Source organism: Onthophagus taurus, chromosome 2 (assembly GCF_036711975.1).
Source record: "Onthophagus taurus isolate NC chromosome 2, IU_Otau_3.0, whole genome shotgun sequence".
In the NCBI taxonomy this organism is placed as follows: Eukaryota; Metazoa; Arthropoda; class Insecta; order Coleoptera; family Scarabaeidae; genus Onthophagus; species Onthophagus taurus.
The window spans coordinates 21531481-21546011 of NC_091967.1; the positions used below are offsets into that span (position 1 = coordinate 21531481).

The window sequence follows — 14531 nt, forward strand, 5'->3', positions numbered from 1 at the left end:
AATTGCCAGTCTGTCGAAGAAGATACTGAAAGACACCTGTCGTTAAGGAAGTTAATTATGTAATAACTATAGAAAAATTATTATATCCCAAAGTATGTACGCTACAACCATGATACGACAATAAATAAGATAAGAAAGCAAGCAACTATTAAATAGAAACACTTTTAACCCGTATTTGCTACTATCGGGTCCTATGGACCCAGTCCGTAGTCCAGGGTCTAGGACAAGTTTTAGATAATAGTAGTTACGGGTTAAAGAGCATTAATGTAATAATAAGTACAACGAGTGTAAAAATCGCCATGTAAGTTTAAAATCTGCTCTTGTTAACACGTTAATTGCCACGTCAGCCATATGTGTCTAAACACTAATTTACTTGTGCCATGTTAGACATACAGTGTGTTAATTAATTAACGTACGCGACGTCATCATCGACATCATCGGTAAATCGCTTATTGCAATACCAATACTGTGATATTGGTTGCATACTTGCAATTATGACGTCAGGTACGATAATTAATCAAAAAGAAAAAATACAATATGAGGATTTTCACAGAAAATACCAAAATATTAGTGACTTCTAGAAAGCCTCGAATATGATTTGACGTACATTATTCAGCTCTGTCTACAAGTCTATCCGATATTAACACACTGTATATATCGGATAGACTTGTAGACAGAGCTGAATAATGTACGTCAAATCATATTCGAGGCTTTCTAGAAGTCACTAATGTTTTGGTATTTTCTGTGAAAATCCTCATATTGTATTTTTTCTTTTTGATGTTTCTCAACATTTATGGAGAAAGTTTTGGAACCTTCTAGAATTAATCTTCTCCATTATTGGGGAAGGGGAATGGGTTCAATGACTCGCCGTAACTAAATCCTTGTGAACACGGGATTTTATCAATAGCATCATTGTATACTTTAATCTTTGTTGTATTGTCTGTGTTTGTCCCAACTAGCCGAATATTATTATGTACTGTTCTGGAATTTGTATGTCGAGAACGTCCTTGCATTTTCAAATAAATTGTTACTCCAAGAAAACTTTTGACTTGAAAGTTTGTCCAAACATCGCTGGTAAGTGAGAAATAAATTAAATCAGCATCGTTTTCAAGAAATGTAGCAGTATTTCTAGTACGTATTTTGTACACTGGACTTCACTTCTTTAATATATTTTGAAAATCTTTTCATTAACCACCACAATTGATAAATTATTCTTATTGATGAAAGTTATAGATCGAAGTTTCAGACACATAGTTGAATGTTTATAAAGAGGTTACTGGCATATATGATTGACACGTTTTAATTATCGATTGAACGGCTTTAAATGTTTCAGAAAGAACCTCTACGTGCAATGTTTCTGATTTTAAACACGTTGAAGCTCCGTTATTAAGGAGCTAGTAAAATAGTATAAGGTTGAAACGAATTTTTATTTAATATCATGTTTATTAACCCTACAGAGAATACGTGATTAAAGTGTTACAGCAAAACACATAAGGCATAGGCCTGTCAGGCTCAACGTATTCACTCTAGGGTTAATGTATACTAATCTTTTTATATTTACCACTGCTCTAACGACATGATGTATCGCATATGATTCAAAGGGTACAGATTGCTTAAGGGAAAAAGCCATTATGGCTAACCAGATCTGCAGGAGGCGCCTTGGAAGGAACGAGGGTCTTAAACCACGAATGGCTCATTGGGCCTACCTGAGCTATAATCAGATCCATGGTCGTCTATGCCTCACTGGTTTGGTGGCCAAAAAACAAAGACAGCACAACAATAGCTGGCATAAATCCAGCAGAGAGCATGACTTATATAACGGGTGCAATGAGATCTTGTCCGACGACTGCTATTAAAGCGTTACGCGGTTAGCTCAGCCCGGTAGCAATAATAATAATAATAACACGTTACGCTACGATAATTTCAACACAATTTCTGTCTGGTCTAGGGTAATTTTATTAAATAATTAGACCTGAAAGAAATGTAATGCAATATTGCAAACAATTTTGTGATCTCCTCAATTTTGCGAAACAGAACACTATTTTTTGGTTCCAATCCGTGACAATCACATACGTGATACACGTCGGTTTCGACGAGTGTCAAAATACAGTGTTGAATCCGTTATGCCTAATAAACAAATCATTAACGTCTATTGAAAAGCTCATGATTACTGTAACTATATCTTTTATAATGAAACGCACAGATACGGAGTAAAATTTTTAAACTGTGTAGTTCAGAAGCGTAAACGTAACGACGCAACGTTTATTTAGATACATTTTTGATAAAAATTATGGTTTAGTTGCAAAAGTCTGCGAGAATCTATCACAAGGGCTCCTCAATGAATACAGCACTACACCTAGACAACTTGTACACCAACGATCCGTCAGCATTAGCATTTGCTCGCCAGAACACACATATTCTTGGTAGTACATGGTAGCATGTTTTTGTATAAGAGGAAACAAGAAGTTTATTCCAAAGAACGTTATGAACGGAAAATTTAAGAAAGGAGAAATGGTGCCGAAAGAAGGCAAAAGGTAGTGTAATACTTAACTGGATTGGCACTCGAGATGTTGGACAAGTGATTACGAAACATGTCCCAGAAATGGTAGATATATACCAAATAAATCAAATGGGTCACTATGCAATAACTTATATTATATACAAAATCTCTTCGAAAAGCAATGTTTCGAAAATTTTGGTCACTGATCTACTTAGGTTAAGCTCGGACATATGTAACAACCCAATAAATTTTGCTCATACACTAAGAATGATGTACGATTCTGAAAGCAAAAAGAAAATATGCGATGCATGATACGCCCAGATAAAAGAAACAGAAGGGCGAGACGAAATGGGAAAAAAGTTACAAGTTATTGTTTGGGATATCTTTCTTATGATTAGATTTTCTTTGACGATAACCAAGTCTATATGTTATTTATCTTTTCTTTAGCCAGCCAAGTAATGTTTACTTTCTCAAATGTAAGAAGTGTATAAAAGAGAAAGTATTATAATCTTGCAAAAATTCGATCTCAAGATTTCGATGGATCTATACGTTTTGACGATTCCTTAATACTAAACTAGAGCTGGAAGACAAAGACACAAGCGGATGACCTTCAACTATCTGGTTCAAAAAATGTCGATTGAAACTACCGCAACCTATCATTAGCATTAGAGGGTGCGGCAGGAGAGCATTTTGAAAAGCTCAAATACATGACCTGCATCATCAAAATATCAATCAAACTACATAGGAAATAGAATACGTTAATTTGGCCTGTGCTAATCTACAAAACAGAAACCAATGCAGAAACTAAGAACGGTACACATGAAGTCGCTCAGATGAATTCTAGGACTTTTTTTGCAAGGCCAATTATCAAACAAGACGGTAAGAGAGAAAGAGATGGGAAACACAAGATATTGGCAGAGGTATCAAGGAAAGAAAGCACCAATGGAGTCAACATGTCGACAGAATGACGAAAGACCGAATAGCCAAAATATGCAAACTCAATGTCCAGCGTTATCATCCGTTGAACAACAGGAGTAATCCTAATCTAAGGAAATGAAGATGAAAAAGAAAATTTCAGAAGAAGAAATGCCAACGTAGTTATCACATTGCTAGAAAAGATTCGTAATGTGGTCAAATGGTTTAAGAGAAGCGTTGACTCAAACAATCATCTTTGAAAACAGCAAATGGAACCAGGGATTCCAGAAGGAACAGGATGCACGTCAAACTCAAATGAATTGGCTCCAATGATAAGCAACATCGTATTTGACAACGTCACTGCTTAAGAGATGATCACTTCAATCGAGCTCTAATCCATAAAAGATGCAATTAACATTCTGCAACCTCTAGAGTAACTAACAAACATGCAATTTAACGAAAAAGTTGTTAGTGTTATAAAATAATTCCAATAGTAAGCTTGGGACTGGACAACAAATAAAAGAAGCTGTGTGGAAGGAGCTCACAAAAAAATTGAAAAAATTTTCTTTTAGCAGTTGTCAAAATTCTGGGTTCCAGGTTTAAAGCTATTGAAATTAAAGATACATTGGCAATTCGTTCCACATTAAAATATTTGGGTGAGCAAACACAGATTTATTCCAGGAATGAAGAGTTAACATCCGATTAACGCTGAAACGTTAGCTTACGCATAAAGAGAAAAGTATAAAAATGAGCAAGGTTTGTGGTTTTCACGAAAGAGGAGCTAAGAAGTCACTATAATCAGTACATTATAATATTAATTATACAGTCATCCTTCTATAAATTAATTTACACCACTTGGTACTCGTTTTATATTATTAACCCTCCCCAGCATCTCTTATTTCAAATCTCTATTCTCATTCTAACACAGCGCCAATTCGAAATCTAGACCAATTTGAACCCGAAAATCCTATAAATTCGCATTTCTGGCTCCATTGTCGCCGAAGACAATCCACTTAGTGTTGGAGAATTCGCGATCCACCCTATATTTTGACGCGGGTATTTCGTGTCGCAACATTGTTCGGAAAACGCAAAGAAAGAGGAAAGATAGAAAGAGAGTAGAGGGAGTTTGGTTTTTGCGACGAGAAAGCAATAACAACTAAAAGTCACGTCGTTCCCAAGTCACGTGGATGTCAGCGAGGCCCGAGTCGTCGTAAAACCGGGCTCAGACAGACACAGGATGTGTTTCGACGTAAATCTGGGCACGAGATCCCCCTTAAAGGCGATAACTAATGGAAGAGAAAAGTAGAAGCCTCGGAAAAACTGCCTAAAATATATAGGAAATCGGGATCGAAACTTACACTTTTGGTTATATTATTAATAGGTAAATTTTTTGCTTTGTATGTTTTGTACGATTAACTCCCGATTGTATGACTAAAAAACCGCTACGCAAACAGGTACCGTTTTTGGAAAGCCACAGAGAGTGGCCCCTCTGTTGACAAATAGAGGGCGACCGAATTGGTTTTTTTGCTTAGGCTTTTTAGAGGCGAAATTGCGGCGACAAACTCTAAACTCCCAAATCCGTCATTCAATTCAGCCTCGAGCGGACTGCGCATTTAACGGCGCCAAGCGAGATGCAATTCACCATGACGTGGACAACACAAAACCGGCCGAATTATACTCATCCGATTATCCTTTGCCGGCGCCGGAAACTGCGCTATCAAATTTCCTTATAATCCTACAGGCCCCAGTAAGTCCTCTTTGGTTGAGGTCCTGCTTGCTTTGCTTCCACTGGGACCCAGTGATAAATGTATCCCAAACCAGATAGATTTGCAATATTAATTAAACAGCGATAAACATTTTTCCTTAATTAAACTACAGTAAAACCTCGTTTGAGCGGATTTCGGATAAAATATTTTTAAGCCATACTATTAATATAATCTATTTAATACATCAGTATATTTAAATAAAAATCTTAGCGCTCATAGATCGAATCCAACTTGGGTTATTTGAGTTATTTCCCAAGTTATTCTATTCTATGTTCATAGATAAAGTATTCCCCGAATAGTCTATACAATGTATAAATCAAGGACGGTAGTTCTAATTAATAATAATAAATGTCTTTATTGCACAAACCATTGAATACAACAAAAGAAAAAAATATATAATAATAACAAAAATTGTATATAATATGTAGATATACTCTAAACTAGAATGTTTAAACAACAATAAATCAAAAAAATCAGTATCTTACAACACAAAAAAAACGAAAAGGAAAAAATGGAATTGTGCAATAGGCGGGCTTCAGATAAAATCTGTTCAACTCTCTTGCTCTGAACGTTAAAAAAAAACATGCATTCATATGATTAACTATGACAAGGCTGGACATTACTCCAGAAATTTATCTTTATGTAGTGTTTTTTGAAATTATTGATATTTAGTTTTTTGATCATAGGCGGTAACGTTCCATATGACTTATATATGTGATATGTAAAAGATCTGTGAAACAAAGAGGTTCTGTATTTTGGTGGATATATACCATATTTTAATCTCATCTGTAGAGCATTGTTCGCGCTTTTAATAGTATTTTTCTCATACAAGTATGTCGGTATATGTGTTGTGACGATTTTATGAAACAAACTATGCTACTCTCGGCGGGTATCCATTCTGTGCCACCCAACTTCTTTAAGTTTATGTGAGATTCTGTCATACTTCCGGATTCCAAAAATAAACCTAAGGCAACTATTTTGGACTTTTTGTATGCGATTCGATGTAAGCACATCTATAGCTGATACACAGGTGCCATAAAGTTGAAGTGAGACAGCACAAGAGAATCACATAACTGTTTCTTTAAGGATTAACTTTTCTTAAACATGAATACGACCTTCTCATGTAAATATTAATTTGAGTTTTAAATCTGAAGGTGTTATCTATTGTTAAACCAAGGCATTTTGCTTCCTTAACAACATTGATTCTTGAACCATTTATATTAATATCAAGATCCAAGTTCAGCCCTGTGAGCCCTCTTCCGAAACATACGCACGCAGACTTATCAGGATTAATCTTTAATTTATGAAACGTTGCAATATTAAATATAATAGACAGGTCCTCATTAATACGCATCTGTACTAGATTCTTATCATTTTCATGAATGGACAAATAACACTATATATCATCAGCATACATATTGACTTTACAATATTGCACCCGTCTACTAAACTGCGAAGTGTACTAAGAGAACAAGAGAGGCCCCAAAACCGAACCCTGTAGTACACCATTCAAAACTCTAACTGTGTGAGACAAATCATCACCGATCCTTACCCTTTGAGACCTATCACAGAGGTAGTCAGCCAACAAAGATACCGCATCTGAACTCAGCCCCAAATCATACAGAATCTTTTAGAAAGAAACACTTTAGAAAAATCCAGGAAGACCACAGCAGTGTACAATCCAGTGTCCGTGTTCGTAAAAATATCATCAGTTAGGCGCAACATTGCAGTTGTACAACTACAGCCACTTTGAAAGCCAGACTGCTTCAGAGGCAACAAGCTATTACTCACTGACTGCTGCTTCATAATTTTTTCAAGCACCTTAGATAACGTTGGAAAAATACTTATTGGTCTAAGATCTTTCAATTGCTTGGGATCATCAACCTTTGCCAAAGGAATAACTATCCCTTGCTTCCAAAGCGTAGGAAATTTACTGTCCGAAAGACAACAATTGAGAAAATGAATCAGATACGGCAAAATCAACGGACAGCAGAGACGTATCTTTCCTATGGAAATACTTTGCCTCACTTACATTTTTAAATACAAATTGATATTGACATGCATTATGCTTATAAAAATCCAAATTAACAGACAGCAAACTATCCACAAGGTCGTTTACACTATCTACAAAATAACTGTTAATACGGTCAGGGTCCTGAAAATGCAACGGTAAGGACAACGCCCTGCCATCCGTCATAACCCTAAGTCCTCTAACTTCATTCCATATCTGTTTAGAACTTCTTTGTTCTGTCAAATAAGCAAAATAAGCACATTTTTCGTTCCTCACAGCTGCAGTGGTGTACTTACGAAGAGATTTGTAGTAATCCTAACCACCCCGACTGCGAGTCCTCTTGAATTTCATTTTTGCGTCATCCCTCAAATTCATCAAGAGCTTTATATTATCTGTCAACCAAGGACTGCGTGGTTTAGTAAATCTGTAATTCCTCAGTGGAGCATGAGCATCAAACAAGGCAATTATGTTACTATTTAAAAACTCAAGTTTCCGATCAATATCATCCATATAAAACATAAAATTGAATGGTATGGACTGCAGGTCAAGCAAAAATTATTCGTGACTAATGCGACTCAACAAGCGCATATTTCTATAAAGTGGAACATTTTCAAGAACATTCACACTCATCACACAGTACACCATGTCATGATCGGAAAGACTCCCGATCTAAAGACTCCCGGCTAAACACACATCTTTTTAGTTCTAGGTCTAGTGTTAATTCTAGTTTTAGTTGTTATTTAGTGCTAGATTGTTGTATATTTTTATTGAACTAACTAATTTAGAACGCAACCGTGTGGATAGCTGTCTGAATTTGTGTGCATTAAAATTATTCATTCAAACAGTTTAAAGTGAAAATAACATTTTTTTTATATAACGGACACTCCCTTCCCCGTATTAATCCGTTATATCGAGGTGTTACTGTATTTGCTATATGTTCTATTTTTCAAATATAATAATTATATTTTTTTCTTGGTAAACAACTTCGTCAATAATAGATTACATAGGGTAAAACTGAAGTGGATCGTAATGAACCAACATAAAGCAAAGCTCTATTTTCCGAAGTGCCTCCGGACAGTTGGGGGTAAATTTACTACTGGTTTGACTGGCGGGGAGCAAAGCGACCACTCTTGTACTGGACAAACGTCCAGTTGACCGCAATTCTACTATTCTTTAATATTTCTCCGAAAGCCATTACAAACAACAATATCGACATTCTCCAAACGTTTCAATAAAAGTCATTCACATATTTATTTAAAAACATATCAATCATTTTATTTATTTATATATATATATATGTAGGGTTTTATTTAAATAAACTACAAAAACCCCACTTGTCCTTAATTATTTTCTAATTAAAATTAACAATTTCATGTCAACTAATTAATTTGACCACCTTCAACACAACACGTCTTCACTCTTTGCTTGTCGTCTTCTTTGTGTGTCGTCTTCTAACTCCATCTTCTTCTCACTTTCTTCTCGGCTTCTATCGATCGACTCGAACCTTCGAGCCCAAAGTGTCTTGAGTCTTCCAGAATCTTTCCTACATCTCGGATATCCGGCTGCGAATTCGCCTCGAATGACTCTTCATATTCTTCATCCTCTTGTAACCAAAGCTTATATAAGTAACTAAATTAACATAGTAATATAACTTCTTTTCATAATATATTTGAAGCATTTACTGCCTTTTTCGTCATCAACTATTCCTTCTATTACATATTCGATTATAACGTCTAAGTATGCGAGCAGCGATCTCTCGCATTTTCAGTAAGTATTAAGTAACAGTTTCGTCTCTTCGTTTTCTTCTTGAGGTGAACATTTTATGAAGTGCAGCACCACTTAGATTTCGCTTAAACTCGTCCTTTAATTTGTTTTTAAACGCATTCCATGTTGAAACCTTTCTTTCTGATTTCGTAAACTAACGTGCATCTCCTATCTACAATCTATTTCCATATATTTACTTTCCCAACGTCATTCCATCCCATCAACATAGCAGTATCTTCAAATTCCATCACATCTATCCAATGTACTAACCGTGTCTTCAACGTCTTTAAAGGTTAATACAAATTTTAGATTTATCTTTGAATGTTGATTGAACCATATTTAATTTCATTGTTTGTTGAGTTTAACATTTTTCGTGTTGTGGTAACATTCGAGGTTTATCGTCTTCTTCGTCATTTTCATCTGCTTCATAATGTTTACATTGATCTTTACGTCTAGCCACTTAACTCCATTTTCTTCTCACTTTCTTCTCGGCTTCTATCGATCGACTAGAACCCTTGACGAGTACACTCGAAGGGTCTCGATTCTTCCCGAATCTTTTCTACATATACATTGATTTTTTTGTATAAACAATTTTTGCATATCAACACCTAAATTTCAATTATTTGAAGGTTGCGATAAAATTGTTATCGCACCTCAAACATAATCAGTACTTAAAAATGCGTCTTACGGTGCTGTTGCTATGTATTTTAAGTGGCTGTTTTGCCCAATTTATTAATTATGACGGGTAAGCTAATAGAAACTTAATTATTTTCTCATTTAAAACCTAAATGGTTTTAGTTCTAAGCTGTATCAACTGATTCCTGAAAATGAAGAACATTTGGAATTTTTGGATTTTATTCAAAATAGTGAAAGATATGATTTTTGGTCGGAGACTCGTTCCTTAAATATTCCTGCTGTTGTTATGGTAAAAGGTGCCGCCTTGGAAAATTTCTGGGAAGCCTTAACTAGCAGAGGAATCAAGTTCAAACTGTTAATGAATAATGTACAAAGATCCATTGATAATGAAAAAATTAGACAAAAATCTTCCAAACCAGTTGGAGAAGGTCAAATCAGTTTTACACAATATCATCGTTATGATGAAGTAGATCTTATCTGCTTTATAAAACATTTTTAACATCGAATGTTTTAGATTGTCAGCTACTTACAAAGATTAGCAGTAGATTATCCAGAAAAGGTTGTGCTTGAAGAATTTGGTACCTCTTACGAGGGTAGACCCTTGTACGTTATTAAAATTGGAAGTGGGCCATCTTCAAATCCCGCCGTGTTAATTGATGGAGGCATTCATGCTCGTGAATGGATTTCCCCAGCTGTTACTTTATACACCATTAAACAATTAGTTGAAAATGAAAGTAATGCTGACATGATTGCTAATGTTAATTGGGTTATTGTTGTTGTTTTAAATCCAGATGGTTATGAATATACTCATACAACTGTAAAAATTTACTCTTAAATATTATTACAAGTTATTTTATTTTTAATTACGTTTTAGAATCGATTGTGGAGAAAAACAAGACGTCCCGGTGTTCAATGTATTGGCGTTGATATGAACAGAAACTTTGATTTCCATTGGATGGGCCCAGGTACAAGTGCTAACGAATGTTCTGAAACCTTCGCCGGACCTTACGCCTTTTCGGAACCTGAAGCACAATCGTTCGCAAAGTTAGCTCAAAGCATGGATAACATCTTCTTATATTTAGGGGTTCATAGTTATGGTCAATGGTTATTGTATCCATGGGGATTCACTACAGATCTTCCTGAAAACGCCGATGAACTTCAAGAAGTAGGTGAAAGAGTTGCTGCTGCTATAAAATCTATAAATGGAACTGTTTATGTAACTGGAACATCTCCCAATTTAACTTATTACGTTTCCGGAACAACTAAAGATTGGGCAATGGGAGTTGCAGGAGCTAGATTAAGTTATACAATTGAGTTACCAGGTGGAGGAAATGCCGGGTTTGATTTGCCTGCGGAAAAGATTATGTCAGTATGCGAGGAAACTTGGCCTGGTATTATTGAATTTTATAATTATATTGTTGAAAATACCAAACGTATGTAAAATACAATAAAATTATAATATTTTCATTCAAATTTTGATTTTTGCTGTCCCGTTTTACATTAAAATGTTAAAATAATTCGCTTTATATTGAAGCTTATTCGCTTTACTTCGATATTGAAGACTATAATTCTATACTTTTTTAGAGAATCTCATATACACGGAATGGGAAAGTTTATTTATGCTGCTAATACTGATTTACTCTATATGCAGCAGCGGCTTGTGTAATAAATTATAGTCGTAATGATCTATCGTTCTCCAAATGGCGACTTCAATGTTTACCTATAACTCCCTATTAATTACTTTATTAATTACCCCCAATTAAGTCGATTGAAATTAAATAGAGATAGTGTTGTGACGGGTAATATTAACGATCACTTCCATACTGACAGAATTTGTGATGCGCTTTTGCTGAATAATCTATCTATCCGTTAAATATACTTTGATTATATTTTTTTTTCTGGCAAACCAATAAATACATGCAAACAGATTTCAGTCCAGAATGTAATCTGTAACAGTGATATTTTATAAAAGGCAAAACTAGTTAGACTGGCCGAGGATGGGATAGATTGTGGGGTGGGACAAAGCTTTTGTTAAATCGCTATTGGACGACTTTAAACTGTTCCCGTGCGGTTATTATAAACATTTCGAAAAAATGTTATTGGAAATATCGCTTCAGAATAATAAATTTATCCTACAACCGTATAATGCTCTGATGCGGAAGATACGGAACACCTGTACATACAATCGTAATCGTTTAAGTAGAAATGAGATTCGTCATTATGACTTTGGATACGAAATCATCGTACCAGGTTTAACAGATTATCGGAGTATCTTAACTTTACTTGACAGTCAGCAGGCTATAATTGGTGAACAGTTTGGACTTTGTGCGGAAACATCACAGGTTTTTCACCAAAATTGCCTGTTGATTCCGAATTATTATCTGCTATATGCTTGTGGACTCTCTTGCAAGTTCTCGATTTCTTTCTCTCTCTTCTGTGGCACTATAGCCCTTATTAGGACAAGGTTCTTCTTCATTTCCACCCAATTCCAGTTATTACTTGCATTAGTCGTTTAGCGTCTGCGTCTACTGCCTCATCAAACCTTTTCCTTAGCTTTCTTACAGAGCATTTCCTTGCATTCTAATATTTACTGTTCTTCTTAGTAGACGATCTTCACGCAAGCTTATTAAATGCCCTGCCCACTGCAGTCTATACTTTCACGAATTCCTACACAGGTAGTTTAAGTATTCACCGAAATGCTGGGTTCTTGAAAACTAATAATCCAAAAAGAGCGAACAGGGTGATGGGACAGGTTTGAGGATGGAGAGGAGAGAACTTTTGCGAGGGATAGTGGAAAAAGAAAGGTTATGTTTGAGGGATTTGGCGAGGAGCGCAATGATGTACGGCGCAGAAGTATGGGGATGGAGAGAACAAGTATTGCTGGAGGATATACAAACAAGGTATTGGAGATGTGTACTAGGATTGGCGAAGGAGACTCCAAGGTGTGTAATAAGGGAGGAGGTTAAGGTGGATGCAGTAAGGGTGGAGGCTGGTAGAAGAGCAGTGAAGTACGAGGAAAGGATAGAAAGAAGACTGCATTGGAGGATCCTGGGAGAGTGCTGGAGGGAAATCAAGGAGAAGAGGTTGATATATAGGCAGGCAGATATGGAAGGATATTATAGGGGAGTGGGATATTCACTAACTGGGATCGACAACAGAAGAGTGGAGATAGGTGAAATGTGGAGAGAACTGAGTGATAGGGACAGAGACATACATAGGCAGGAGTCAAGGTCACAGATACGGAAAGTGAGATATAACCTAAGGTATAGGGAGATAGTGACAGAGAAACTCTAAAGTATCTGTTGATGGAAGGGGATGAAGAAGGGAAGCGATTGGTGGCCAGATTCCGCTGTGGCAATAAGGAGAGAGGCAACAGGTACTGGGCGGACGATGTGGAGAGGTGGTGTGGGCTATGTAGAGAGGCTACTAGATCAGCATGTATCTCCCAAGCCTCTCAAGAGGGTGTAGTGAGCTCAGGGAGGAGGCGATGGCAGGAAGCAGATTTTGGGAGAGGGGGTGAGAGAGGTGATTGGGGCAAGGTGCCGAGGGTGCGGTGATGAGGGAGGAGGGCGAATGGTTTGGGTGTATACACGTATTATAAAATATTGTATGTTATACCATACAAGAGTGTATGGTTGAACAAGAGTGCTTAATATACATGGGGTTGCAAATGCCTCCTTAACGAGATATAGCAGGTCAAAGTTTCTTTAAAATTAAACATTATCTGTAATAAAAAGCCCTTTTTTTAAATATTTTCAATACCACTGCTAATTTTGTCAAACGGGCAGTATTTTCTTGTAAAATGATCAATTATCTATCAATTGGTCTCTTACAAAACTTTCATTAAAGCAACAGTTTTTGATTGGATTAACAAATTTTCTACAAACGCGTTTTTCTTAAAAACTATTGCTTTGATCAGGACAGAAAGAGGTTCTAGGAATTATTGTATCTGTGGAGGTAGGTTTTCTATAAATTTTGTAATTAAGACACTTATTAATAGCATCTCGTGAGATGTTTAGATCGAGGAAGTTAATTTGGCCATTATTTTTTCTTTCAATTGTAAATTCAATATTTCCTACATTGTTGAATAGGTTTAATAGGGCAATCAAATTGGCTTTTGAACCATCAAATATAATCAGGATGTCGTTCACGTATCTAGCATAAAATTGTATATGTTTTGTTGAGAAATGATGTTCTTTCTGTTTAAATATAACTTTTTCTAGATGGTCAACATAAAATTCAGCTAGGAGACCAGATAGTGGTAAACCCATAGGCAAACCGTCCGGCATACAATAAAATTTCTCATCGAATAAAAAGTTTTGTTTGGTAATAATTTGTAAGGCGTCCATTAGGTTCGTTACATCGAGAAAATTAAAATATGTTAACATATAAGTTCTTTATGTCAAACGAGACGAAAATAGAATTATGATTAATTTCAATATTTTTAAGTTTAGTGATCAATTCTGTTGAATTTCTTATCGAATAAGGGGATTGGAAGTGTAAAGCCTTGGTTAAGATGTAGTGGATAGCTTTAGCCATCTTGTTGCAAGGAGAATGTATTCCGCTAACAATGGGTCTTATGGTTTTTTGTGATTTATGGAGCTTATCTAAACTGTATAATGTAGGGTGTAAAGGGTTCATGTTGTTTAGTTTATTAATGTAAAAATTGAATTTTTCGAATGTAGATTGAGTCTTTTTTAGTGTGTCTTGAATTGTTTTATGAAATCAGGTAGAGGATCTTTTTTTATATGTAAGAAATTATTTAGATTATTTAGAATTATTTAGAAATTATTTAGAAGAATTATAGACTTTTTTCCATGAAGACCAGGCTTGCATTTTTATCACCGAAGGTGCAAATAATATTGTTTTTAGATAGCTTGGATCTTAAGGATTTAATTGTATTGAAAATAGTGTTGTCACTGTAAGAAACGGTTTTATA

The 14531-nt window shown here is 35.6% G+C and overlaps 1 protein-coding gene across 1 annotated transcript; it reads left to right on the forward strand.

Moving 5' to 3' along the window:
• Positions 1-9628: 9628 nt before the first annotated feature.
• Positions 9629-11065, forward strand: LOC111426329 (carboxypeptidase B-like). The gene is made up of 4 exons (XM_023060827.2): positions 9629-9701; positions 9755-10058; positions 10107-10409; positions 10467-11065. Exons 1-4 carry the CDS (start codon positions 9634-9636, stop codon positions 11031-11033), a joined length of 1242 nt encoding a protein of 413 aa, XP_022916595.1. The 5' UTR covers positions 9629-9633; the 3' UTR covers positions 11034-11065.
• The last annotated feature ends 3466 nt before the right edge of the window (positions 11066-14531 follow it).